This window comes from Apteryx mantelli, chromosome 3 (assembly GCF_036417845.1).
Source record: "Apteryx mantelli isolate bAptMan1 chromosome 3, bAptMan1.hap1, whole genome shotgun sequence".
NCBI lineage: Eukaryota > Metazoa > Chordata > Aves > Apterygiformes > Apterygidae > Apteryx > Apteryx mantelli.
In genome coordinates, this window is record NC_089980.1 from 65,985,257 (window position 1) to 66,009,981 (window position 24,725).

The window sequence follows — 24,725 nt, forward strand, 5'->3', positions numbered from 1 at the left end:
CACCACACTATTATAGTGTATGTTTTCATATATACATATATATGTGTATATGTATGTATTAGACTATTATATGTATTAATTTTACTATGAAGCCAGGCATTGTTGTATTTCATAATTCTTGATTCTAAGTTAATATAAGTGAAACAGCCTTACAGCTCATTTGAGTTTTTTGTTTTGCTCTTCTACAGAGAGGTTATCATTGGTTTTAAGGTTCATAACATATATCCATGGGAGACTTCACTGTTCTTGGGTATGTTGGTTTATTATGTTCCTGAAAGACGCAGGTCTGTAGCTTGCCTCTAAGGTTGGTGGTATTGTTACTGGCATTTATTGTTGATTTGGCTGGAGCAATCAATCCTGCCATGTCACTGGTGGTAAAAAGGTGTTGAATTTAATGTAGCTGAAACGGTGAAGCAAGTGTCAGTATTTCAGAGTATGTTTTAACATTGTAAAATGGCATGCCTGTAGGTTTATTGCTTTTAAACTATTTATAAATTCAGTGGATTCCGTAGAAGACTTGCTATGTGGTCTGCTTGCCTCCTTGAATGCTCTCTGTGGGCCAGTGACACTAAGCCTCTCTTCTAGGACTTAAAACTAACTTATTTTAAAACTGTATAGCTCTCACTGACGTAAATGGGAACAGTGTTTCTAAATTCATGCTGCAATGCATTGACAATTTCCCCAGATATGATTTCATTACATATTATTAACTCAGCTAATGTGCAGGAGTTGCTGCTTCCTACTCTTTGTAGAATCTTGTTTCAAGCTAATTAAACAAACAAACAAGCTGCTGTATCCTTTGTGGCTCCCAGTGAAATGATTAGGTTGTTTTGGTCAATCTCAGTAGCACTGCTATATACTTGTGGTAGGTGAGAGGCTGGTCATCTGCAGACTGGGCAGGATTGAAGGAATTCCTGAAATTTTTTGCTGTTTGATTCTTTAATGGCCAAATCACTAGAACTGTCCGTTTTTTAAAAAGTGGGTGACTTGTTGCGACTTCCTCATTCTAAAATTTTCAGATTATTTCTGTTGATAGGTTACTGATTCTTTATGGCTGAATATAGCTTTGTGGGTAAGGTAGAAAACCATCTAAGCTCAAAGGAAATGTATTCTTCTAATTATATTTGATAGGCTGTTGTGTTGTTTTTCCTCTAAGGATTTCTCATGAAATGATCAAAATTAATTGCATGTCTGTTTGCTTCAAGATTAATAAGTGGGCTTTCTGGAAGGTCTGTAGAATAAGAGGAAGCCATAGCATTTCAAAATGTTTTTAATCATTTTTTTTCCACATAAGGAATTAACTATACCACCTCATTTAACATAACCACCCATTCATTTGCAACATGGTGGTAACTTTTATTTCATGGAAAGTATAGCAGTTTCCATTCCTTACTGGAAAGAAGCCGCTTTTCAAGGCAGGGTGGTTGGGGTGGGAGAGAGTTTAAAAGTCCATCTGAAACTTTATTTTTTTCTTAATTTCAAATGATTGGTGCCAGTAACAACTCGAAGTAGGCAGTTTTGGTATCTAATTGCTCTTTCACTTCCAAGGTTTACGGTTCTGTTAACCAATAGGTGGTCATCCTACATTTATCCATAGAGGCAGGGCAAGATCTGCCAGCTGCTATGACATAAGAAAATATGGCAGCCAGACCAAAGAGCTTGGTAGTTTTCTGTACTGTAATATATGGTATTGCAAAAAGGTTTTCTACTGTCTATACTGGCATTTAAAACTTTCCTACTGCAAAAAACATTGTTAGCAGTGGCTTTGATTTTTTGGCATTGAGGTTTACATATTATTTAAATTTGCATTTCAAATATTGAAATGGGCCCTCTGTGTCTAGAGGAGACATCTGCCTGGGCTAGAAAGCAATAGGCCATATTCAAATGGAGCTAAATTCCACTGAAGCATGTAAACATCTAGTCACTGAAGAGAGATCTAAAGGCCTACGGGGAAAAAAAATAGTTGGGGCTTGTGTAAGTTACTGATTACGGATCTGCACAGAGCCCAACAGTAGCAGAGAAGTACTTCGCACAGAAGTTTGAATTGAAGTTGGACTCAGTGTCACAGAACATATTCAGGCCCATAACTTTTATATAGCTGTTCCTCATAGTATATTCAGCCCTATAACTTTCATTTTTCTCTGTGCATGTTTTTCTCCCATTTCAAGTCCTTAAGTAGGCAGGTGTCAAACTAAATACCTTTCTCCAGCTTCTGTGTGTGCATTCACAAAATAATCAGAAATGCATTCTAACATTGAAAGTAATGCACATGTAAAAGTAGAGAAAAACTTCTGTACTAATTATTATATTTTTTAGAAAAACTGTTTTTACTTTATTTACAATATGATTGCTGACACACAAGCACTGTGAAAACCTCAAGTTAATTAACCTTGTAAAATGAAAAACACTTCAAATGGCAGCTCTCAGTCTAAATGTATTTCAAACTATCTCCCAATGCTTCAGTCTTCTCAAAGTGTAGGCAAAAAGGGCCTTGCAGATTGAATGTAAGAAAGAGCATAGCCAGCATGTTGTGGGATGTAATTATTCCTTCTCTTCAGTGCTTATGAGGCTGCATCTGGAAGACTGTTTTAAGCATCCCATTACAGGAGAGATGCTGACAAACGGGAGCAGGGTTAGTGGAGGACCACTAGGATACTTGGCGATATATTAGGAGATGCTGAGGGAATTCAATTCATTTAACCTGGAGAAGACACTGCTAACGGGGCACTTAATGGTGGCCCTAAGTTATCTTATGGGAGTTATTGAGACGATGGGGCCGTACTCTTCTCAGAGGTGTCCAACAAAAGGACAAGAGGTAACAGTCACAGATTGCAATAAGGGAAATCTCAGTTAGATATAAGGCAAAAATTTTCCTTAGTGAGAGTGGTTAAACACTGCCGCAGGTTTCCCAGGAAGCTAGTAGAATCTCCATCCTTGGAGACTTTTAGAACTTGGCTGGCCAAGGCTCTGTGCATGTAATTTAACCTTGAGGTTAATCCTGCTTTGAATGGGGTGTTGGCCTCCAGAGGTCCCTTCCAACCTGAACTGTTCTGTGATTCTATGAAAATGGAGCTCCTTTTCATTGCACAGTATTCCAGAGTTGTAGGGCTAAGTTTAGAAAACATCCAGATCAGCACTGTTTTATCAGGGATATCCTAGCATCTGTTTCTGCTCTTGGAGATGGTTTGAGAAGAAGCAGTCTTAGGTAGTATAATCCCAGTCTGTTAAAGGCTGCATAAATCAAGATTAGTGTTTAACACATTTGGAATTTGTTATTCATCAGTGAGAGCCTAGAGTACAGTTTTTACATGTTTCCTATAAATGCTTTTTTAGGGATTTATTAGTCATTGCTCTTACGCACCTATTCTAGTTGCAGAATTAGTTTAATATGTGATCCCAAAGGGAGATAATATGGGTGAAATATGCAAAGCAGGTAATCATACCACTGATCTGATGCCAGCTGCTAAAATGGTATATTGTATGGCTCATACAACTATCCAAATTCAGCTTTTGGTCTAGTCCAGGTCTCATATCTCATAGGGTGTCTGAGGTCTCCTCATGGGGGATCTTCACAGTGAGCAAGAATGGTGACAATGGACTCATCCCTCGTAAGCAGTCTGGAAATTGAATGTTAGAAAGCACAAAGTCACCTCGAGGTGGTTCTGTCCCTCCCTGGCTAAGATACCTCAGGGGCTTTGGTGGTCCTGCAGGACACAGCTGACATCTATTAATGGCAGCATGGGCACTTGGATGTTTGTAGCTACAACACTGAGCAGCCTTTTTGCTTGGTTTGAAAAGGTTCGTAGAGATTTGGGGCATATATATTCAGAGGGGGTGTATATAATATCAGAGGATATTCTCTGCTGTTTCCCCAAAAGGGAAGGCATGGCATTGATAAGTAGTCTAGCTCATTAATTCTGAAATTACTTTGAAGAACTGAGCAGAAAACTCTTATGTAGTTGACTAGCCAGCTTTCATTTCTACCCAAGCCAGTAGATTTTTCAGCTAAAAATATTTTAAAGTAATGTTTTCTTGGGGGGGGAGGGAGGGAGGGGAGAGAACTCTTTATTTAAAGCCTTAAGTGTTTTAGTAAAACTTAAGATGACTAATTTGCATCAGTACTTTAAAAGCAATGTCAGCAGCTGGTTGACAAAAGAAAGCTATGAGTCCTTAGAAAAAGTGTAATGAATGTTACCTGTGGAGTCCTTGATCTGGATGAGCGCAATCCCAATTTCAGCAACTAATTTTTTTTCTTTTCTGCAAATACATTTTTGCCATAAATCGTTGTCTGTGTTTGGCAGTGTGAATTGAAAGTAAATTCCTGCTTCATTGACACGTTATGATCAGTGTCATTACTGTCCTGGACTGATTATTTAAATTACTTTATTTTTATATTATGTTATTTGAGCTAATTGAAACTATTTGTTCTTGAAATACAGATTTGGAAAATAAGTAAGATGCTTTTTGCATAAACAATGTGGAATTGAAAGTGTTTTCTTGAAGGAGTATGTGGGGAAAAAAAAGAACACTTGGAGTTGCTCTAAACTTGTTGGATTGCTTGTGGCTTTTCGTGACATATGCATTCACTACTTGGTGAGTGCCAGAGAAGGTGTAATTTGATCGTTGAGCCACGTTTGGTAAATACTAGTTTTGCGGGGACAGCCTGTTCTGTCCGTAGGGGAAAAGCTCACTGCCAAAATGTAAAAGCCTTTTATTTAATTATATATTCTTTTGCTTTAGACTATTGAAATGCAGATAAGTGTTGCTTGTGACACTAACAGCTTCTGTGTTTGCTGTAATTGTTGTAGTGTTTGTTCGGTGGGTTTTCAAACTGTGCTTGTGTTGAAATCTGGCTAAATAGTTACTTTGAGAAAATATTTTGATAAATGATCTTGCAAAACTTTCTCTAGCATGCAGTCAGTGAAACATTAAAATCTGATGTGATGCCCATAGCCTGCTGCTGCTTAGCAACTATTTGAATACTTTCTAAAGCCTGGTATATATGAAGCAGAACTATTTGTGTTCTGTTGTTTGGAAGTAGTTTTGGAGCTTTAAATTTAAGGAAGGGCATCAGTTTCCCCCTAATCCCTCTACCCTCCCTCCCCCTCCCCCCCCCCAGTAAATTATACTTTTAAAAAATGCTTTGCTAGCCTTCCGCACATAATTTACACTGCAGCTAAGGTTGGAAATACTAGCTGAAAGCTCTTTAAGTTTTAAATTTGTGTTCCTTCCATTTAGAATGTAAATGAGAATAGAGTACCTACCTTGCTAGGTATACTTTTGAAACAGCCATTCCAAAAGCTTATTTCTTTGGCATTAAATAATACTCTTTTTACTCTAGGGGAGAACAGCAGGGAAGAGGGCAAGTATTAGCATTCTGTGAAATAGTTTTTCATCTTCAGATCGTAGTTCTAAGAATGGTTTTAGCCGACGCTGCTGCTTCCAATCTGTATTGCTCATGTTGGCACAAGCTTTGAATGGCAGTGTAATGAACAAGACCCGGAAACTGATCTAGGTTAAAATTAGCCAAAAAAAAAAAAAAAAGTTATGGGTAGACTAAGATCTATTCTGAATAATTTCCTAACTTTTTCATACTTCATGCAAGTGTTTGCAGAAGGGACAAAGTGGAAATGCCCAGCCCAGGTACTAATGGAGAGAGAAGTGGGATCCTGTCCTTGGGAGAAGCATGCCCTGAAACTGCCTTAAACACATCTTGTCCTAACCATCAAACCATGTCTGGTATAAATCTGCTTAAATTACAAATATTAAAGATGTTGATGTGGTTCATTAGTTCCTTGTAAAGAAACTTCCTGACATTCAAGGATTTAGGATACCACAGTATAATCTTAATCAGCTGGTTAATTAATGGTATTGAGTTACAAATACAAGTCAAGTAATTTAAACTTTATTCATTTCTGCATTGTGATGTGAGTGAAAGGATTTAGTTTGTGGTAATGAAGTCTTTGACTTTGGGAATTCAGCTGCTTGAAAAGCAAAAAATTGTGTGGTAAGGAAGAATGTAGTCATGATAGCTCAGAGGAAGTAAAACAGCTTGTTCTTTCCTCTTCTAATGCAATGCCCTAACAGTCCAAACATGCAGCTATCGGTTGGTGATGATCCATTTTAATGGTTTGAGTGATGACTTCCATGTAAACAGGATCACAGATTCCACCACAGGAGTTTCAAACTGCACTTGTACATGGCATGTAATGTACATTTTTAGGTCCAGGTAACTGAGTTTTTATACTGTATAAGAAAGAACACTGAAGATATTATGTGATGAGTTTATTTTGCTCTTAAATCATACTGTTCTTAACTGATGATAGCTTACAGACTTGCTCAAAATGCTATTGCTCAAGCTGTCTTTTTGCTTTTCTTTAAGCAGATGATAACCCTGCTAAAGCCAGCAGGAGTGCTCAGGAATTCTCATTTCCAGCACTCTTCTTTTGAGCAGGGCGTTGAATAAACCAGGTGTTCTCAAGGTAGTCTGTGAATCACAGTGAAATGCTATATAAATATGGCTTGAGCAAGCTGAATGGCTTTTTTTGTGCACGTTGTGTACAACCAGGAACTCTCACCTCTGGTATGACCACCACAGGTTTGAGAGCCCTTGCTATAAATTTTTGCAAAATGTTAGTATCCTCCTCTCCTAAGTGTCTTCTGAGGATTTGGGGAATCTGAGGTTTTGACCCTGTGACCTGGGAAAGTTCATGTCACTTCACATGTTAGAATTGCTACTATGTTTTTAAAGAAAACGTCAGCAAAGAGACTACATTGGTAAGACTGTTTAGAAAGACAACATAGTTCAGAAGTAAATGTTTTGCCTAGTGAAATACAAAAGAAAAATGATGAATGAGCTGGAGAATGACAAGAAGAGAGAAATTCTCTTTGGTTGCATTCCAGTGTGTTAAATTCAGAGCGTATGATACTATTCCTGGCATTGCCACAGAATTATTACATGTTATTGGGCAGGAGTTTGTGATCTGCATGCCAACACACATCATATGTCTTAATTGAAATGTTACTAATTCTTTGCTCTTCTTAACTTCCAGGTACTTGATTTTTGCAACCTTAATGCTATTTTATATGGATGTATATTTAATGTCTTTCCTGATTTAAGTCACTATGGATACAGACAGCTCTGCAAGAGGTGTATCAGTTGAATACTGCACAGCAATTTAAGATATAAGTAAAGAATAACAGAATATCTGAAATTAAAAAATAGATTTATTTAAAATAGAGGGTTTTTTTTTAATTTGGCAGTGATAGTATGACTGAGCCACCCTCTAAATTTGTAAATAATATAGAAGACTATCACAACTGGATTCCGTCTTCCTCCAGTATATTAATGCTTTTTTGAAGCCTATTATTCAGGTATTGCATTGATTGGAGTTTTGTTAATGTGTAGGATATGATGAACAGTACTTGACATAAGGTGGCTGTGAAGGCAAAGACGCAGCCGGAATATTCTTCATGGTGGTTTTATTCTTCGTAGTAGCTTTATTGTAGCAAGAGTTGGTTAAGAGAATTTAAAGCTTTTTAAAAAAAATTCTAAAATGCCCGTTGTTGGAAGTGTGTTCTTAAAATCTGGTGATGAGAACCTCCTCACACTAGAGACCTCTCTTGCTTGCCGTGTGAAATGTCATTTTATCTCATCAGCTGAGTTAGACTTTCTAAAATAATCATTTCCCTCCTAATTGTATGACTTGAGGAGATTTTGGCACTGTGCTATAGCAACTGCATTTGAAAGCATTGGCATCAGTGTTACCCTTGCTGCAGTGGGGACAAATGTTAGAGCAACAGAATAAATGAACGATCCGTCTGATTCCTCTGCTCTGGGAATATTACAAAGAACAAAAGATTCCTGTAACTCTTAGAGCAAGGGGAGTAGTTCCCTCAAAATCAGTTTTCCAAACACAGTGTTTTTCTTTTTCCAGCTTCTGCTTATGGCAGGAGTTTTATAGTTACCTTATACCTTATTCTCGATAGGAGGATTGAACTGTCAACCTATTTCAGTCTGTCCCTTTAGACAACAACCTGCCACTGTTATCAGTAACTCATGTGGGCCTGTACTAACACTTCTGATTTTATGTTCCATCTGCTATCCAAACCACAGATGAACTATCTACCTACCTGGTTTAACCTGTTTCAAAAGATAGGGAATTAAAAAAAAAAAAAAATCGCCAGACTTGCAGAAGGTCAGCATCTTCTAAATAAGAATTTGAAAGTTCTGAGTTGAATGAGAATTAGTCTCTTAATGTGGTGTCCAGTATAAAAGTTGTCAACTTAGAATAACACCTAAGAAAACCTATGCCTGTAAATAGTTTGAGGGAGTGAAAACAACCTTCTTTACCTAATTTCTGTTGCTGAGATTAAACAATACTTTGTCCTAAGAAGGCTAAGTCTATCTTTTTTGTTCCTTTTTTGTTTTTTGTATCTCTAAAAAAGGAAGAGAAGCTGTGTGAATGTAATCAGCAAGCTTTATTAGTGTTACAAAGGCAGGAGTTGGAATCCAGTCTAAGACTGGGATAGTATGCGTTGAAAGTGCTGTGCCAGTCTTCTGAGGGTGTGTGCTCGGAGTGGGACTCCACAGCAGTTCAAGCCAGTCTGAGCTTGCACTTCTGCCGGCTTCTTGCCTCTGTCACTGCTGGTAGTGATGAAACCAGTTAGGGATTCATGTGGCTGGGGACAGGGAAGGAGAGAAGGACAGCAGCAAGAGTATGATCCGAAAGCTCAGTGTTGCTAAAAAAGCTGTTTTATGTTTTCTGCATGTCCTGCTTTTTCACTTACTCTGTTCCCCGTGAAGCAGTTGTACTCTTGGAAAACCAGGTGCTTTTCTGATTCCAGGTTAGGATATTTCAGCTCAAATAATACCATGAAATATTGCTTCTTTTTGCAGGGTTTGTTTGGGGTTTTTTTGTTTGTTGTTTTTTTGCTTGAGTAAGGTGAATCAGTTCATCTAAGAGTCTGGTGTCTGTGTAATAGTTAAAAGCATATTCTGAGCAATGGTAACTTTCTGGAAGATGTAAACTCAGAGGAAAAAATAATATGAAATTCTTATTTCCCTGGGAAGCACCATAATATCCCTAGTGGTTGTGTCACTTCACAGACTTCTTCACAAAAAGATAGCCAAATAAATATTCAGCTCTTTTATTATCTTGGAAATAAGTTCCTGAATTTCAAAAAGAACTCAGACTGAGTCAGCAACATTGTTTTCAGAAAATTATGAGCATCTGGGAGATCATCAAGCAGGTGTGTTGGTTCACGAGACTAATATGAGCAGTATTTCTGGACATTCTTAAATACCACTCTTGGTATGTATCGTAATGAAAAACTGCTGAAGAGCCCTATTAGATCTTAGGTTAATCAGTTCATCTGTCACCTGTGTTCCTTCACCTCTGCACTTCTAGTTACCTTAAGTTGTATAAAACCTAGAGAGCAAAAAATGTATCCAGGTTTCAAAGAGCACTATTTGAAATGGGTGCAAAATAAACTGAAAGTTGAGTGACATTGCTTACCATTGTAGAGTAATGGATCTTCTCAGTGGTTTTTTTAGGGGTGCTCACTTTAGTATCAGTGTGATATACAGTAAGAAGTCTTACCGCTATGAACCTAGTCATAAACAAAACCACTGTAAAGCTGAGTTTCATAATGGAATAATGGAATTGAAATTTATAATGCTGTCAGTGGTTGCTGTACAGATATTTGCATGGGTACTAGCACATCCCAATGCTTCCTGCTATGAACTGAAAAACTCAAAATACATATCACAAATAGAATTACCTGAAAAGCAGCTAAAACACGTTACAGTAGTACTTGGCTTGCTTATGTTCTGATACAAACTTTGAAGAAATATGGTAATACTGTCAATGGGGATAAGTTAAAAGGACACAAAGTTCATTCTCAGACTTTTCCACAGAGTTGTGAAATGTGACAATGTGATAGTTTTACATCCAACAATTGTAGGTCACTATAAATGACAAGGAAAGTATTATATGATGCATGTAAGTTACTGTTACTGCTCTTTCAGTCTTTTGTCTTTAATGACTTGGTAACATAGGAGAAACAGTAATGTACTTTCAATTATGAAATCAAAAATTATTTTCCAAACTATTTGTTGTGGTTATTGCCTCCCTGTAGGTCATTCTTTGGCATATTTAACTTTAATTGTGACAGTTCTCTCAAATATACCAGTTTGGTAGGTTTGAAGTGCATCTCTGATAGCCTTCCCACTGTAAGGCTGTAATAACTGTATTTTTCTTTTATTTAGTTCTGAATCGAAGTGATGACACCTTTTGCTCTTCAATTTAGAGTGAAAGCTAAGATATACTAAGAAAAGAGAACTTTGCATAAGTTTCATTTGTGAGAAACTTTGTAGCAATGCTGTAATCAAGGATGCTCTAGAATGGCTGTATGTTAAGGCATAAATGCCTTGTTTCACAAAAGTTGTTTTCTCAGTGTGAAAGCAGGTAGTTGTACCTCATTTGAGTACTTCAACGTGGGTTTGGTTCTCTCAGTTGTGCTTTTTAAAATACAATTTCAGACCATTTCTATCAATTTTTCTCTGGTAATTCATTGTGTGACTATCTTCTAAAAATAAATTGTTTATATGTAATTTTGAAGAGAGCTCTATGTTGAGCAGACCTGCAATATTCCAGTGACTAGTGACTCCAGAATTCAGACCAGCAACTCCAAAGCAGCTGGTCCAGCTGGACTGCGGTTTTTCAATGGTGAAGCCAGACACCTGAAAACAGTGGGGGCCTGCTTCTCCCTGGAGTGCGGTTTTGTATTATTGAGAGGGTGCTTGGAGCCAGGAGCTTCTGAGATAGGTTTTTGTGTACTTGGGCTATGGGGTAGCCCCTTTTGGCCCAGAGTCAACTGTTGTAGTGGTTCCTGAAGCTATTGAATGAAGTTGTCATTCACATCCATTTTATTGCTGCTGTTGGCAGTGGATTACTGACAAGTTCTCTGAATGCTTGCAGAGTTTTAGGGGTGGCTTGTTCAAGGAAAGCTTTGATCTGATTGGAACTGAAGTCAGATATAAAAACTGAAAAAAATTTTTTTTTTAAACTGTTCTTGAGCCACCTCTTAGAATTGTTCTTGTGTGTAGTGATTAAAATTCATGAAAGCAAGGGCATGGGAATAAACCATATAACACTTTGAGGCACTTGTTGCCCTACTTGTTAACTGTGATTATACAAAGCCTGTTGTACATGCTGCTTATCACAAGCTTAACACTTTTCTGACTCGAGGTACTAGCTTTCTACTGCAGTTTTTACCAAGCTGTACCCTGTTCAACAAACTAGTAAGTAGTACCACATTGGAAAAAAGCTTCAGACTGTCAAAGCTAATGATGTTTAGGGAAGTACATATGGAGAAAGAAAATAATAGGTGGGGATGAGGGATAGGAGCGGCTGATTAAAGTTGCAGTATGTAGTCTTCTGGTATGTAATAGGCCTGATGATCTTTACAGGTACTATATTCAGAACTGTCATTACAATTCAGAAAAAAGATTGTGGATTCATGACAGTTAGCTGAAATTATTGCCTTATTGTTCAGCAGCAGCCACAAAGTCTGCAGAGGTGTTGGGCATCATCAGTAGGGTACTGAGGATATAAGTGTCTTTTTGCTTCTATATAAGACCTTGGTGAGCCTTCTTTTTGAGTCCCGGGTGCTGTGGTCTTCATATCTCGGGAAGAATATACTGCTACTATAGAAGGTGGATTGAAAAATATCAAGAAAACAGAGCTGTTGCCTTGCAAGGAGAGGCTTAAAAGGCTGAGACTTGTCAGTTTGGAGAGGGGAAGGTTGTGAGAGGACTTACGAGTAAAACTTATGAATTCATGAAGGCAATGAATGCAAACTGTCACTCACCAAATCCTCCAACCCTAGAACTATGGGGAACTTGAAGCTTGTAGAGCAGTTGGTTTGAAGGAGTTAAAGTTTTTGTTGATGGTTTTTACATACCAGGGAGTAAATTTCTGAAGTCTTTTGCCAGAGGATTTTGTGGAGGCAGATCACTTCAGCAGATTCAAAAAGGAATTAGATAATTCAGAATCAACAGGTCTGTAAAGGGATTAGACAGAGACCTGCTCTCTAACTTTCCTTAATCAAATAGTTGTGTATACTGGGAGAACATGAGAGGAACGGACTGCAAAAAGGCTCAGGCTCGTGTGCTCTTCATGTATAGCACTTTTTTTTTTGCCACTCTTGGAGACAATACTGGGCTAAAATGACTATTGGTATGACTCAATAGGGTAGTTTTTCCATTCTTATATTAGTGTGTGTTGTAATCAGATTTTATAAAGGACTGCAGCACCTAGTTAGGTTTAAACTAATTGTTTAAAATCATCCCTTTGTTTTAGGAAGGTCTTGAATTCTTTTTCTATTTGTGAAATGTTTTATCAATCAAAAATTAACACTTTAAAGGAAATCTGGTCAAGTGAGTTGAGATGAGGAGGAAAAACAACAAGGTTAATTAGATGAATATTGCTTCTGTGTAGATTCTGTCATTGTGTTCAAGCCAGGTTTCGGGAGGGTCAAATAAAGATTGGTGTGTGTGTATATATATGTATATATATATGTGTGTGTATGTGTGTGTGTATATATATATATGTATATATATATATATATAAAACATTTTTCCTCCTGCCTCTTTCTCTAATTCTTCAGTTTTGCACACAATGGTATTTTTGGTCTAAGTTCTTCCCTGCCCCGCCCCCCCCCCAAACTTCAGAACAGTTTCACTAAAAATAATGCATACTCTTCAAAATACGAATAGCTACATTTGACAACAGACTTCAAAGAGTTCACAGAGGATTGTCTTTATGAAAGCTCTCTGTTGCAGCCATAGTGGAAACTTGTGGGTGCAGAAGGGAAAAATTGTGGAATGTACCTTGCAGCTTTTTCATATTTCTAATCTGTAAAAGAAACCTGATACGACCGTAGTTGGGGATGTGCAGATTAATACTTACGGTTTGGACTTCCCCTGAATCTATGATGGAAATTTCATGCCCTGGGGAGCTGACAAATGGGAAGAAATCTATAGATGCATTAAAAAAAAGAAGAAATATGCTCAAAGGTGACAAGAATTGATTACCTGAGTAAAATTGACCTGAAGGATGCTAAGACTGGAATCTTAATACAGGCAGAATTTAGAGTTAACCTGGAGTTCATTAATATAGCTAACAAAATTACCCCTGATTGAGTTATGTAGTGAGTTTTTTATTTTGTAATCTGTTTCACTTCCATATCACTTCACTTCCAATCCATAGCTGCCGTGTTACAGGTGCTGCAGGGCATGTGCAAAGCACGTGGTTGCTTCTGAGGTGAAGAGAATGTTTCAGCTGGATAGATTTGCAAGGTAGTTTCTAGGGAGGCTTTTCAGTTAAACACTATATTTAAGATATGCAAGGTATTCAGTGGTCTTGAGATTAAAAAAAAAAAAAAAATTAGAGACCCTATTTTCAGATTCATGTGACTACTGACCAAATCACCATTTATTTGACATCAGTTAATTACAGTTTCACTGCATTGATCAGGCAACAAAAATGAAAAACAACATGTCCTAAACTTTCTCCTGCAATTCCCTTCATTTTAACTCAGGAGAGAAATTTGATTCTGAAGGACTGGCGTGATCTCTTCTTAACCAGAAGGCTAATTTGTTGTGATGCAGAGCTTTTAATGGTCTTGGAAAAACTGAGTGGAAATGAGAGCAAATGAGAAGTATTGCTTTTAAATGGCCTGAGAGTGTACAAAGAATTTAAAATACATTCTTAGCCATTTTAGAGGTGCTTTTCTTTCCTCACCTCCACCTCATCTCTAGCAAAAATGAAATTAAACCCTTTTGCAAATCTCAAACAAAGCCTTCGGATCAAGTTCTTATGTTGTGAACATGCTGTGCAGAAAATATAGGTCAAACTTCAAACTGTCACCTATAACAGTAAATTGGAGCAAGCTTGATAAGCAATGTGATATATTTTGTCTAATGAAACCATACTCCTGAGGAATTATTTATGTTGGTCTGGGAAACGGCATGTTTAAGGTGCTCATGTCTAAGGTTTTTTACTGTATTTTTGCCCAGCTATGAAAAAAGTCAGCTATTCTTTGTTAGAGCCACAGTAAGAGAAAGTGGCCTTGTGTTTTTTAAATCTGTAAGTACCCCCCCCAAAGAAGCTCATAAAAAATCCATGAATAGAAACACTTAATGTGCATAGGTTAGCATGTCTGACCTAGTGAAAATTAAAAGAATTCACAGTAAAAACAAACTGTCCAATTTTTATTTGCATAACATGAAAAAAGAACAACCCCAACTAACTAATTTTCCTTGAAAAATAATTAGTAATTATATAAGTGCTCATAGTTTCCAAGGAAATACCTGATGGATTAAACCTGTTTAAATATTTTATATGTGCACACTTTTGCTATGGGACCCATTATAGTAGATGTTCATTCAGGCCAGAAGTTAAAAAGACTTTATGAAAAGTGTTAAATAAAAATTTATTTCTATGAATGAATACTTTTAACGAATTTTGGGGGAAAAATCAACTCATGCTTCAAAGTATGAATCATTTCCAAGCATGTTTGCTTATAATAAATCATCCTTCGGAACAGATTATCTCTGCGAACTATTGCAGTTTTCCATCTTCCTCTGATGCTGACCATCATTAATTATTTGATGCCAGTCTTCTGGTCTAGTCTATTCCAGTAGTGTTTTGGGGGAGAACTCGTAGTAATGCTGTGCCGTGATTCTAATTTTTCAGTTTTATGGTCATGTGACTTAAAGCAGTTTCCTATCCTGTCTCTGGTTCTCATGTGGATTAGGAACAGTGCGGAGTTGAGCTTCAGCAGCTAGCTGAATAGAAGTATCACTGCTCTGTGAGTTGGGGAAGGGCCTGGGAACTACAGTCTAATTGTAATGAGGTTTTTTTTATTATTATTTAGGAGATGGATGGTAATGAGTTGAGGGTAACTTCTATTTTTGATAGGAATTTTTTTCTATTTTAAGTAGACATATTGCAAGGACTGTTAAAATGGTTTGAGGTAGCCACAAAAAGGCTCGGGGAATGTATTAAAAAAAAAAAAGTTAAGTTCTGCTAGAATTTTTTAAATAATCCTGTTTCCATTGACTGGTTCATGCACTTTTTCTTTGAAGATATGCATTTAAAGTGTTAGCGATCCATATTAAGCTCTTATATTCTATTGTTTCAATTCATAATCTCTTTTGCAGAGAGAACGTGAGACTCTGGTGAAATGTTCTTTCTTCGATATTTTCTCCCTTACACAATTTCTCTTAATTATAATTTTACAGAAAAAAGTGTGTTCAGGCAGCCTGATATATGACTCCAAACGTCTGCATCCAGGAAAAGCGTATTTGGGTTAGATGTGGGGGAAAAAGGTGATTTCATTATTTCTTGCTGTTTAATGTCTAAATGTGTATTAATGTCTAAATGTATTCTCAAAGAGTCATACAATTTTAGTTTTATGCTTCTTGGGTTTTTTTGGGGGGGGGTGTTTTGTTGTTTTTTTGGTATGCAAGTTGTTCAGTTTTTATGATGTTGGTGTAGCTAAAGCTGTGTAGTCCTCCCTGGAGCTGGAAGCCAGTTTCCTTAAGGTGAGATGGCATTGCATGCATCCTAATTTTCAGTTTGCAATGGCTCTTCTTGATTTTCCATTTGATAGGCACATAAGGTGGGAGTTTCCATTCTCCCATTTAACAAGGACTTGGAGGTAGAGGACAGGAAGGAGAGAAAGGAAAAATAGGTATGTAAATCATTATGGTAAGAATTTGGAGGGAGAGATTGCAAGAGGCACATAGGGCATGTCAGAGGAGTGAGATCCCATGTAGCTGTTCCTTTTGGACAGAGATTCATAAGTTTATGATGTGATTTACCAGTCCTAAGTATAGATCTGAGAGAACTTTATTTTCTTGGAAGAAAGCTGAAAGAAATGACAGCAATATCCTTACCTGACATACTTTATAATCTAAGCTCTTCAATGTAGGCAAATACACAATGGACATTGACCTAAGGTTGATCTGCAGTTGAACTAGCAACTTTGAATCATGCATCAGAATTGGCATCTGGCTGAAAAACAGGGTTCATGGGAAATTATTAATATTTGTCATTGATCTGGTGCTTTGGTAGATGTTTGGGTGAGCTCACAGGGAAAGGATAGCTAAATATATGGGGTAAGGGACCACTCAGCACAGGGGTTGGGGAAAGAAGAAAAAAAAATGTTTTTCCTTTTGTTGAAGTATCTGTTGGATAGGTGAATAATTTGGGAGAATGGGGCGGGGGGACACTTAGTCCTAGTGAAAGAACCTGAGATAAGTGCAGAGGGGGTTTTAGTCATCTTTATAGTTGCTTATCTGTTCCTGCTGTCTTTCTGCACGTCTTGCATCTTTCAAAAGAAATGCCAGAAATCCCTTGGCTGTTCTCTCAGCAGGCATGGCAGCAACCTCTACTGGTCTTGCACTGCAACTTGTTGCAGCTAACTTGCTGCTGTTACAGCAGGCTTACGTGCAACATATAAAATCAGCCATTAATAACACAAGGAAATGCGCTCTTGTTTTTGCATTCACAGAGCCATTTTCAATAAGTCTTCCTATATTTACAGCCAGGTTTCTAAAACAAGTTTTTAGATAAATTATTACAGCATTTTTTGCCATGTGAGTCGATAACAAAACATTATCCAGAGCAATTCGACTTCTAAAAGAATCCCGTAAAACACAGCTCATATGTGATCAGATGGAAAGTACAGAAAAACCTGTGCAATTTACTTGGATATAGCTGAAATATAAAGCCAGATATAAAGGTTTAATTCATTTGATTTTGGGGAATACGAAGGGTATGCTCTTTACTGTTGCAGTGTTCTGTGAATTTCCAAAGGCTGTTCATAAATGGCATTTGAGTGATTACGAGTGCATCATAAATTCAAATGAAATTGTTTAATCCAGTTAGTATGCTAATATTTGCACTGAATTACCTTTGGTATTTCAGATGACATAAAAGTAACTTTGTAGGTGAGGCTGCAGTAAGAAAAGTTTGTGTTATTTGTGCTTTTTGTTAGTTACCATTTAACAGTGTCAGCTGCTTGGTTTAGTTTTGGTCAGGTATACTTATTTCATTAAAGTAGTATTGATTGAATTCACTCTGAAGAACACTTGCATTAAAGCATTTTGTGAAAAGTCTGTGACGTTAAACATAAGGTTTATATTGAAGAATTGTCTCTGGTCCACCAGATATGTCTGCTCTGCCAGAGAAAAGAAGATTTAAAAAGGGATTTCCTTTCTTTTTCTTCGGTAGCTATTGGTCCAGAATTACTACAACCTAGTATTTGGCATCTGAATCATATTTGTCATGAGGTCTTTTTTGACCCCCTGACTGAACAAGATAAGCAGTTTAAATGTGTGTTCTATACTCGCGGTTCTGAGTAGTCTTATGGAGATGACACCTTTACTTACTGATAGTTTTCACAGAATAGAGCTTCAACAGGAGATCCATTTATGTTCCATGATGTTAGAATTGCCTGGCCCTTTAAGTTACCTGAGGATCTTGCCAGTCGTTTTTACAAGAACACTGCCAATTAATTCTTCTATTTATTTAGCATTTCTGGCATAAGTAGGCAGTAGGATTTTTGTTGTGCATGTGCATCTTCAACAGTGTAAAAACACACTGTCAAAGGTCTTTTGAAATGTCTGAAAGCAGTATTTGTACATATTAGTAAATGTCCATTACTCTAGTAGTAATTTCATATTGTACTGCACTCTAGCAATTAGAAGTTTTCCTTTGTAAGCAAACCACTTTTAACATTTGTAGGAAGAGCTCTCTCTCTGAGTCACCATTGCTGTATTTCTTTGCTGCTTCTGCTAATAATTGAATAGTTTTTCAGTTTACTTTTGCAATGCTGTACATTATTTTATGCCTGAGTCTTTGAATGAAACCAAAATGTTGCTGCCAGCAGTTTGCTTCACCTCTTGTTGATACCCTTTTCTTATATACTGTATTACTAGCAGTCTTGGCTCTTCACTCTTGCATTTGTGCCTTTTATTTCCTGCTAGTACATGTAACTTTGTGACATTATTCTGGATGTCCTGCTGCCAGATTCTGAATTCCATCGCTGGCAATAACACTACGTTTGTTTCTTAGACTTGCAACTGTCAAAATAACTTTCAGTTCCTTCATCTAGCAAGATGGATGCTGAGTCCTTTTTGTAGTTTATGTGCAAGATCAAGAACTGTATTAAACTATTTTTAATCTGTCTGTACTAGAGAGGCCTCATAATGAATTCTGTCCTGCCACTTACGACTCTCTTAAGGTTGATTTGAATTTACCAATAATCTTAAAATCTCTTTTGAGTTCTGCACTAGTGCTTTTTGGAGGGGGGTTATTTGTGTTTTTTTAAGTGATGGTTGAAATGAGACCTTAATACTCATACACAAGTGTATTTTTATATGCTACCTTGTTGATGAAGTTGTATAGCTACCTATTGTAATTGAAACTAAAGAAATTTTATGTGTGTGTGGATGTGGTGGATACACTACTTACAGGATTTTGAGTATATTTCTCCGTGGTCAAGACAGTAAGTGGCATACAAAAATATTCTCATAGTAATTTTAGTAAAGTTACAGCATAGGCATTAATTCTAGCTTTTCCTGCACTATCTGCATGCAACCTCTTCGTGGTAAGCCTCTGAAATTTGCAAGTACAATAATAAAATGAAAATAAGCCATCTCTTCTGCTGTCACACACTGTATTGCGTGCTGCCCACAAATAACTGCATTTTGAAAACATTGGATGATACCAGTGATGCCTCTTGAAGAAGCAGAAAAGCTTCTTTGGAGTGCATCTTTGGAGTATAAGGTAACTATTGTAATACTTGGATGGTGATGTTCGAGACTAATAGTACATTCAGAAACAGTGGTCTTTGTATGATTTATCAAGATTGCAGACACTGAAAAATCAGCTGGGATTATAAATAAAATATTTTATATATAAAAATATTTTATTAAAATGAAGTTGTGAGGTAGCTATGTGTAATGTTCCAATTTTAAAGATTTTAAATTTTTGTTCATCTGTTCTGTGCTTTTCATGTAGATATAGATGCATGCATGTTTTAAGAGTCGTGAAAGTATATTAATCACAGGCTCAGAGTAGAAAACGTTGCTTCATGAATCACATTGGCAAAACAAGATGGAAATGTATATAAATAGTAAATCATTTTAGTACTGTACAGGTAGCTTGAGAGTATAGAACTTACTGTTCTGATGATGATACGGTGTATTGTGGTACAGTTACTTTAATATACGTTAGAAAAATTAAATTATTTTAGGAGGATTGATTTGAGGTTTGTTTTGTTTTTAAGTTTAATGCCGTGAGTTTTTCATGGCTGGCTTACTGAAGAGGAATGGGAAAACTGCATTTAATACTGAAATAAGACAAGCAAGTTAAATCAGTTTTCATCCTGTGAATAGAAGCCCGTATCTTTCTGGGCTTACTATGATTTTGCTAGCTTTGAATTTTGATTAGAGAAGCATTTCAGTACAGTTCTACCTGCTAAACTTTTGGAATCTTTAATTTCTTAATTTGTGTTTTCTCTGCAGAACAGCATTTTTGTTAATAGTCACTTAAAAGCGTGTGCTCAGTGGTATTGTTTCAGCATGGCTCAGCTTGGTCAAAGCACTGAGCTGGTGGAAAGGTGTGCAGTAGTGTGACTGGTGGGCCAGCTAGCTCAGCTCCTCCATGGGGCCTGCTGCAGGCAACAGCCGCTGGCTCCTGCCCGGCTCCTGCGCTTCAGGAACTTTTACAGAACTCTGTTCCCAGACCTTTATGAACTGCTCGCTTTAAATCTGAGCAAATATAAATGGGCTTTAGCATCACTTTAACAGCATGTGTACACACTTATGTACATTATGCTAGCCTTTTCTCTGGATGCATGTGAAGGTGGGCAGAAAGGAACTCTCCAGTACTTGAATATATGTAAAAGATTTTCATGACTCTTTAACTATGGCAATTCCATTCCCTTATTTTCACCACACTAATGTTATATTTAATGTAGCTTTTCTACATAACGGAGTTCACAGCAAAAGCCTGACACTTTTTCTAGTAAAACAACAATTGTTGTTTTACAACAACTACTATTGTTTCAGATTAGATATTTACTTATGTTTCTCTCTGCCCAGGATGATTTTCTCATCTGTGTAAGACAAGATTTGCTGCCTCAATTCCTTTTTTTTTTTTTTTTTTTTTTTAAGCTATACGTTTGAAAAACAACTGTGGTTGAGTTGTTCAAAATTAGATAGTACCTCTGCTTGTCCAATGCTACAGCTTGTGTAGGCATATCCATGCTACTTTTAAATTAGTGATAAATGCAAGGCTTATTTATAGATATATCTACCTGAACTGCAGTCATACTTTGGCTGTTAGTGTTGAAAGTGTACTCATCTCTTAATTTTCTGGCATAGAACTCTTGCAGAATCCTGTCTTGCCTACTGTATTCCCAGATTTTCGTGTTAATCACCTCTTTCCAGATATTTCTTTAGTTGAACAGCTATGATTGGAACCAGGCTTTCTAACTCTAGAGTTTGGCTGCTCTGGTTCCAGTAATAAAGTACCTGAAAAGAAGGGATGCTGGAAATGCTTACTCAGATAAACATAGTGTGTATTCTGGGAAGGAATACTACCATCATCCCAGTTTCCTGTTTTAGCAGTTTTGTTGATGCTTGTCATGTGTTAAAGATTTTTTTGAAGTTGTCATATGATTTTCAAGAGTGGAATGTTGTGGTGTTGCATAAATTATAAAATTACGGGTAGGATTGTGATCTCTGTTTTATCAAAGCATCTCTGAATATTCTAATAAAAGCTCCTATCCTTGCCTGTGCTTTTAATTAAATATATATTGTATCTTTATCGTAGAGGATGGAATTTATGGGACTAAAATAATTAAATGGGACTAAAAATGTTTCCTGGAATATTCATAGTACTTTCAGTCTTCACTATTTTATTAGCTAACCTTTCTTTTTCCAAGTCTAGTACATATATATGGACTTCTCAAAGGGTAATGTATATTTTGTTTTTTCAGATCTTTTTTCGCATTGTTGGCAGGAAGTTGAACTGATTATTGTGTTGCCTTTCAGATCAGATTCAGTTATTGCTGAAAGTGTTCTGGTTCAAACCAATTGCCAGTTCATATCAGACTACAGAAAGCATAGGAGTTCAAAGGTCTTGTAGTGGAGTGGCTCAGGACTTCAGTCATAGAAAGGCACTGTTCCTATCTTGTGATCCCTACTGGAAATCATATGCTTCTCACTTTCCCATCAGTTCTTTGCAGTTTTCCTCCAGCTTTTCAGGCTTCAGGGAAGTCAGAGTGTACCATTGCGCTGCACTACACTGGAATCACAAGTGATGTAAATGCAGTAGCAGATGACTAGAAATTGGGGATAACTCTCCCTAATTAATTTCTCCCTAGTCATCTTTTAGAGCACAGCAGTACAGAAACACCAGCATGTAGGCTCACTTTGAACAGCGAATGTGCCTGTGCGGTGGGCTGTTGGGAAAGAACTCGGGCTGATGGGGTCCGGGGAGCGGTGTACAGGGCGCCTGGCAGGAGCAGAGGGCAGTTTTCCGCTATAGGACACTGCGAGTGAATGGTTATGCCCTTTAGCACTTTAGTTAGAGCTTAGTTTGGGCAGGTGTGAGAAACCCTTTGCTCTGCAAAGCAGTGCAGTACACAGTGTAGGAACAAAAGTTTGTCCTGTAGCAAGTCAGAGATGGAGGGAGGAAAGGAATGAAGAGAGAAGCTCCCTGTGACTTCCCTTTGCAAGTGACTGTTCCAAGAAAAATAATAAGTCAATTCCCGAATTCAGGTTTGACTCCTTGGTTGCTTTCATGAAGGAAGCTAATCTAAGTGTATACGTAGGAAGATGAGTGTGAAAATTTTATGATAATTTCTCTAAATCCCAGATGAATTTAATTGTCTTCATCTCAGAAGATAAAGACTTTGAGTGCATTGGAGCAGGGGAAAATCCTTGTTACATTTAGAGTTTGTAGGCGCTGGCTAAAGGTGTGTGTGTATGTATATCTCTTGTTCTAAGTGTAAAACAAAGGTGTGGTACTCACTGTCCTTGAATGTAGCTTCATATTTTCTAGTGAAGGAACAGTAGAATGTAAACTAAATGAGGGCAAAGCATGAGAGAAATGATAGGTCTAACAAAGTATCGGGGAAAATATTACAGGTAAGACAAGAATCTGTAGAGCAAATTACTAAAGAGACCTTGTACAAAAGGACATACATCTAGTGTTTTGGAGTACTGAAGGGAGCAAAAAAGTTGATATCTGTCACTTAACCAGGAGTGTAGATTTGTCCAAAAATTTAGTCCTCTTACCCTTTCTTTACCTCCCCTCAAAAAAAAGGGGGGGGAAAAGTGCATAAAATCAATTCCAAAATTAAATCTGGATTATTAGTGAGACCTTTACTCTGTGGGTGTTTTATTGATTTGATTGCCTCTTAAATTAGTTGTTTAGCCATGTGTGCGATACTTTGACAGAAAGGTCTGAGAGATCTGTTAAGGCAGAGGCAACAACTTGAGTGTTTCCAAACCAATCCAATTTTTGGAGCATTTCTCTTGGAATGAAGAGTCCAATATTACTTGAAGCAGTATACACTGTGCACAGGGAAATGGCCGATGTAGTACTTGTCTGTGAAGGCTAAATGTGAAGGTGACAATGGTGGAATAGTAGTGCATGTTGAATATTAGGTGAGATAGACAATATTAAAGGAGGTGAAGAAGAGCAGGTAGCGAAGGGGAGGAAAAAGTGAAATAAGTTGATAGGCATGCTTGGTAAGCTGGATAAGATTCGTTAACTGAAAGAAGTAAATGAAAGTTTGGTTTGTGTGGGTTTTTTAATAAATCATGTGGTCACCTTTATGTTAGTTTATGCAAAGAATATGGCATTCCATTGGTTAATAGAGATAGGTGCATTCTTTCAAACTTAATTGCTAGAAATTGTTTTTGGTAAAAGCCAATGAACATACTACAGCCAGTGTGGATAATTTGCATAAATATGTTGTTTGGCCGATTGCAATATAGTTATCTTCATAACTGAACTCCATTTCCTTTGAAGGAGAAAAAGAATAGTTGAAGAAACCTGAGGTGTTACAGGGTTATTTCCTTCTAGTCATAATCTCAGAATATTTCTAAAGTTTTTAAGGTTAAAAACTACTATGTTATTGCTAATAAGTCCTGAAATTTATGAAGACTGAACTTCTAGCCACAATTTTCTGATAGCAGACAGTAACAGTGATGATAAAGGTAACAGTGTAGGTATCCTCAAAAGCTGAATGAACACTTTCTCCCTGTTTTTATGTAGTTTTTCTCATGTAGTTTTTCTCATTTGTACTTCAGTGTTTTAAATGGGCAAGCAAAAAAATGCTATTCTTAAAATCAAGAATTTTAATATGTTGCTAAATCAAGTATTTTTAAATTCTCATTAGTATATTTTATAATGTTAATGATGTAAAACGGTAGAAGGAAAATGATTAGGAGATGTGCCTATAAATGGGCAGTTTTCAATTTTGAGTGTCTGAAGGACAATTAGTTTGCAGAGCTGTAGAATGGGAAAATGTTGACATAAAATATAGACTTATATTTAATAACTGGAAAAACTTTTTACATCAACAGTGCCTGCTCCCACAGTGCCTTAAGGTTTTCCTTCCTCTTCCAGAAAATGCTGGGGCAGAAGAGATGAGTATCCCTTTTACTAAGGCCTAGAACTGCCTGTTGAAGAACAATCCTGACCAGGCAGTATACGAATGGCCCAAGGAAGCCAGCAAATTGATATTCAGGTTTTACATGACCTGCGACAGAAATTTCCTGAGGTACCTGAAGGTGTTGTATCCAGATGCATGTTACAGGTCAGTGTTCTGCTTATGATTGTGTATGTAAGAGGTAATGCTTATCTTAAATGTTAACTAGTCGTGTGTGGGTGGCTCTCTTGAAAGCAGATTTTTTTTCCCTTTCTAAATGAGACAAATATATACAGCCAACTTGTTTATTTTGCACAGCAAACTAAGTGTTAAACTGGCCTCTCTTATTCCATGTCTAATCAGGGTTGTCCCAAGGTGAAGCCATATGTGCATGGAGAATACCATCTTGCCAATCAGTATGCCTTTTGGCCATCTCAGGAGCCAAAATGAATTGTGGCAGAAGGAGGAATGCAAAGCCAACTTGAGTCCAGCAGGGACAATTAAGGCAGTGCTGCACGGATGAAGCTTTTTTTGCTTTGAGGATCAGGGCAGGTCCAGAAGTAATTTTGCCACCCAGTCTCCATCAGGCTCAGGGTTAACTGGCCCTTGCCTGCACCCATGTTGGCCCTGCTGCTTTCCTCTCTGCAGCTCCTTTGGCCAGCAGAGCCAGCACCAGTGGCCTTACACGTTTCACAACGAGAAGCCCTGAGGAGTGTCATGCAGATACACAAGTTCTCTGTGTTCGGTCAGCCTGTATGAGGCAGGACTAGGTGGTTAGAAATGTTAGATTGGGCTGATATGACTCACTGATGTGCTTCTGCCCTGTGCTTCCCATGGCTTTGGCTTCCCGATGGCCTTAGTTTGTTTTATTTTAGCCTTGGAGTCCATGCTGCTAATCTATTTTATGGATTCCTTCTAGGCTTGGAACTAATGAAGCATATTTTTCTGGTGCTACGGTTAGTGCTAAGGCTATGGCCTGC

The 24,725-nt window shown here is 37.4% G+C and overlaps 1 protein-coding gene across 4 annotated transcripts in view; it reads left to right on the forward strand.

Moving 5' to 3' along the window:
* The window catches only part of TAB2 (TGF-beta activated kinase 1 (MAP3K7) binding protein 2), a 69,139-nt gene that overhangs the window by 25,445 nt on the left and 18,969 nt on the right, over positions 1 to 24,725 (forward strand). For 2 of the 4 annotated variants that reach the window (XM_067293547.1, XM_067293548.1), the window contains exons 2-3: positions 15,311 to 15,397; positions 23,724 to 23,913. In XM_067293547.1, coding sequence (XP_067149648.1) covers positions 23,812 to 23,913 — 102 coding nt within the window. In that variant the 5' untranslated portion in view covers positions 15,311 to 15,397; positions 23,724 to 23,811. Of the gene's footprint in view, positions 1 to 15,260; positions 15,398 to 23,723; positions 23,914 to 24,725 lie in introns of those variants that run through there. The other 2 variants (XM_013945473.2, XM_067293546.1) reach the window with 2 other exon arrangements.